At 53.8% G+C, this 4,426-nt stretch overlaps 1 protein-coding gene across 1 annotated transcript in view; it reads right to left on the bottom strand.

Annotated features, from left to right (window-relative positions):
* The window catches only part of FNBP4 (formin binding protein 4), a gene marked incomplete at both ends in the record, with an annotated part of 9,448 nt that extends 5,096 nt beyond the window's left edge, over positions 1-4,352 (bottom strand). The window contains 8 exon segments of the mRNA XM_010187730.1: positions 963-1,173; positions 1,522-1,860; positions 2,118-2,241; positions 2,329-2,430; positions 2,432-2,477; positions 2,697-2,877; positions 3,041-3,177; positions 4,335-4,352. Coding sequence (XP_010186032.1) covers positions 963-1,173; positions 1,522-1,860; positions 2,118-2,241; positions 2,329-2,430; positions 2,432-2,477; positions 2,697-2,877; positions 3,041-3,177; positions 4,335-4,352 — 1,158 coding nt within the window.
* Positions 4,353-4,426: the final 74 nt, after the last annotated feature.

Here is a 4,426-nt window from a genome sequence, read left to right on the forward strand (position 1 = left end):
AGATTCGCCTAGCCTGCTCTGGGCTAAAGACACTTTTGTTGTCAGTGTGTTTTGGGGAGTGCAGCTGTGGGAGACAGGAGGGTGGGTACAGGTAACAGCTACACCAGGCAGTAAAGCACGGGCTGTAAGAGTGCTAACAGCTGCAATCGTGCTATTGCTCCAAGGGAATAAATTTATACAATGCTCTGTAACACCCAGTGACCTGCTCTTAACATAAACTTGACAACAATCTCTGAAAGACTGTGGCTGTACCACAGGGAAGCAGAGCACTACCAGGACCACCAGCTCTGCCGAGGGGTGGTTGTTGCTTGCGCGATACTTCCAACACATACAGTATCAAACAACGCTGACATGAACCAGCTCTTCCTCACAGCCAGGTCTTGCCTCGCGTTTCCTATGCGCCAAGTGCAGAGCCAGAGCAGCTCTCAGGGAACACCTCGCCTGTCTGAAATGCAGTGACTGCCATCAGGCAGCTCAGAAACGTGACTTGAAATGCGGAAGGTAACAGTTACCGTGTACCAGAGTCGGGAGGAAAGCGGAAGGCAGTGGGGCATGACAATACTGTTATCCACCTCTGTGTTCCTTCTCCTGATGAAGTGCTGAATACACTCTCCTATTTATTTTCCTGATAAAGTGTTGAATGTACACGCTCTCCTGTTAATTTTCTTTAATTATAGAATAAAGGAGAGAATTTGGCAGAGCATCAGTTCATCCCCGCTCCGCTCTGAGCCTGTGAGACTCATGCTGGCAGCCTGTGAGCTCAGCTATGTGACAGCAGTGACAGCCACCCCTCTGGGCCTGTCCTCCACCCAGCACACGTACCTCGCCGCCTGTCCTGGCTCCTCTACATGGGGCTCCAGGCACCCCACACATCTTCAGGGAAAGGAGACCCTGGTGGGAGAGGGCTGCAGCCTTTCCAAACATCTGCTGCTCCTCCTTCCAAAGAGAGCCTTTCCAATTACCTGCTTCTCCTGCTTCTGGGCTCTCCCGGCCTGTTTTACTGGAGCCTCGACTCGCAGATTCAGGGCTGGCGGCTCCGACAAACAGTTTCCATTTCCCTCGCTTAGAGGCCAGCCTGCGAGTTGCATCCTGTGAGGCTGACTGGCTCCCGTCAGAGAGCGGGCTGGAGCCTGAAACGCTGCCATCGCCTTCCTCCAAGGCACGCAGCTCTGCCTGCAGAGAGACAACAGTGAGCAGCACTTCAGAGCCTCCCCCGAAGAGCGGCAGTGGTTACGAGTCACCTGGGAAAGAAAAGCAAAGAGCTGCTCTAATCAGGGCACTGCGTTAACAGCAGCAAAGACAGAGCAAGGACTGCTGCCTCTTTAGCAGTGAAAATACAGCTTATCAGCGCCCAGATCTGCAAGAAGCCCAAGCCTGTATAGTAGCAGTGTGGGAAATGCAGCATCACACTTCCAAAGGAGGAAGGACAGACACACAAGGATCTGCTGCTCCCAGCTTATTTCCAGGTATTCCTTGGCTGCACTCATGCCCTCATTTCGGTTACAAAAATGTTCCAATTACCTTCTTTCTCTCCAGCACCATCTCCAGCTCAAGGGTGTCTTGCTCCTCCTCTTCCTCGGCGCTCTCCCCTGACTGCACCACACTGCACAGATCCTCTTGCATCGTCTCTTCCAGGGGATCCTTGCTGGGCTCCGGTTCTTCAGGGGCAGCTGCTGCCTCTTCTGCTTTCACCTCCTCTTCTGGAGGTGGCTCAACCTCCTCCTTACAAATCACCTTTCTCCTCCAGCGCTCCTCTTCCTCCTTTACCACATCAGGCAGGAGTGGTGCCAGGAGGGCTGCAGCCACCCCTTTCTTCTCCTCCTCACTGTTGGAGAGGGCTTGCACACCTTCATTCACTTCCTGCAGGTCAAGTCCCCTGTCAGGTTTCCGGCAGCAGCCGCAGCTCCCTGCCCCCTCACCCCAGCCCCACACCTTCGCCAAGCAGCGACAGAGACCGCAGTCTGCAGAGCAAGGAGTCTGAGCAGCCCCAAGTTTGATGGGACCCCACTTCAGGCTGCAAATGGAGCAGAGTGACCCACTCACTGCTGAGGAAGCCCAAAGGGGTGCCTACAAGCCCCTGTGGCAACCAGAACCTGGTGCTCAGCTCAGTGACTGACCTTTTTCACCTCCCGTTTGGTGAGGCTGGCCCCACGGCTGACGCTGCCTGGGGCAGCCCCCTTCTCCTGTGGTGACGGCTCGCCAGCCGTTGTCACAAAGTTGCCATTGGCACTGGCCACGGTACTGCTGAGGAAAAGGAGAGGGGATGAGGGGCAGGCTGGGGGACAACATTTCAGTGCCTCCTGTCACAGGGCCAGGCATCTCTCCCACCTGTGCTGGTAGTGCTGCAGGCCCTGGACCTGCGTTGCCAGGTACTGTGGCAGCTCCCAGGTCACCTCGTTGCTCTGGGTGTTCCAGTAATAGTAGCAGCCGGTTCTCTTCCCTTTGCTCCTGCCAGTCGCCCATCTCCAGCTCGCCCACTGCCGATGGCACAAGGACAGGCAGTCACCCATGGGTCACACAGAGCCTGCCATCCCACCACAACCAGATCAGTTGCCCAGGCAGTTATCATCCCCCTTTCCCCAGCGTCACCCAACTCGTTACTGCCCACAGTTCCCTTTAGTGAGCGAGGCAGGGCTCAGTAACCCCCTTGAGACATGTGCAGCCCGCCCCCCACCCAGGACAAGCGAGCTGCTCACCTCCTGCCAGCGAGCACTGTGTGTCGTATTGCCACTCTGAGGCTGGCGCAGCACCTGCACCGTTGGCCGTGCCCGAGGACTGGCCGGAGCCTGACTCCTTTGGCTCCGGGCGGGGAGGTGTTGGGGGTGGCACAGAGGAGGCCTCAGCAGGCTGCGGAGGAGCCGTGATGGCATCAATCTCCTGGGAAAACAACAGCCCGACGTGAACTTCAAATCCCAGGGGAGACAAAACCAGACAATTAGCAGAGAACAACATTTTGGAGCGTGAAGCTGCCCTGTTTCTGTCACCTCCACCCCTCCCAAGGGGGAACTCCCCTCCGCCTGCTTGCCAGAGACGTGCTCACCGCCAGGAAGTTTGCCAGCGTGCTGTCAATGTCTGCCGAGTTACTGCCGTTAGCATCTGCAGGCCGGGCCGGCTTCTCCGGGGGGTCGCCTTCCTCCTCATCGCTGTCTGCATAGGCACCGAGCAGACACAAGCCTCCTGGCCAGGGAAAGAAGGGGAGCAGCGGACCTCAGCAAAGTGGGGAGCACAGACTTAACCCCCCAGCTTGGGTGCTCCTGCTGTCAACCTGGCAGTCTCGTGAGGGGGGACCAGCTCTGTGGGGAGCAGCACGGCTGCTTTAAGGGGACGGAGACTCCTCTCCTGCCAGTGCTCAAGGGATAAATGCCATCCTCCTCTCTTTAAAACAGCTGTGGGGACATCTCCTGACCTCCACAATCTGGTAGGATCAGCTCCAAAACCACACTGGGAAGGGGAAATACCTTGAACAGGTGAGGGGGGAGGGAACACCACCAAAAAAACCACCAGAATGACACTAGGAGGCAAAACCAGTTTTCCCTACCCCTGAAAAAAAGACTGGAAAGGGGAAAACCATCATATCCTGCCTGCAAACCACAGAGAGGGGGGAGCCACCATCCCTCAAAATACCAACGTTTTAATATTAATTATTAACTGAGATTAGATTTATGTAAGAGCTAATAATCATAATAGATAGAAAAAAACCCCATCTCTTCATCACCCCAGACTAAAAGACATTGGGCAGAAAAATACCTCCTAAGCAACATAATTTAAGGCAAAAAATCATCTCCCCTCACAAATCACTCAAGGGGGGAGGAGGAACTTTCACATCACACCACCACCCCACAAACAATGAAGTGGAGACAATAACCCTGTTCTTGCCAAAAAATCGGGGTATCACCCCACTCCCTTAGATAAAAAGCACTTTAACGGGGTCGTCATCCTACCCCAATGATAAATAAAAAAAATGCATTAAAGGAGCAGCAATCACCTCCTCGGGAAAAAACCCCAAACTAATAAAATTAAAATAGAAAGAATCACACCTTAAGATCAATCACACCCTAAAATAAATCACAGTTTAAAATGAAATTATTTAAGAAGGGATTAATTAACTGCCCTTAAAAAAAAATTAATTAAAGACGGACAACAAAAAAAGAATAGATTTAAAGACAGGGGAACAAACACAAATTCCTCCACAAACACGTTTAGAAGAAAAAACAACCCGTTTTTTAGGGAAAATTAGGCAGTAGCGCCCCTCCTCCCCTAAAAACCCTGGGTGACAGACCTCCCTAACTTTTTTTAAGGTAGGTGCTCTCCTGTCTCCCAGAGAAGCCTCGTACCTGTGGGTTTGACGGCGGCTGGCGCGGGGGGCGGCGGGTTGGGCGCGTTCCGAGGGGGTTCCGCCACCGCTTCAGGTTCGTCTGTAAGAGGA

This window comes from Mesitornis unicolor, unplaced genomic scaffold, assembly GCF_000695765.1.
Source record: "Mesitornis unicolor isolate BGI_N332 unplaced genomic scaffold, ASM69576v1 scaffold7587, whole genome shotgun sequence".
Classification (NCBI taxonomy): domain Eukaryota; kingdom Metazoa; phylum Chordata; class Aves; order Mesitornithiformes; family Mesitornithidae; genus Mesitornis; species Mesitornis unicolor.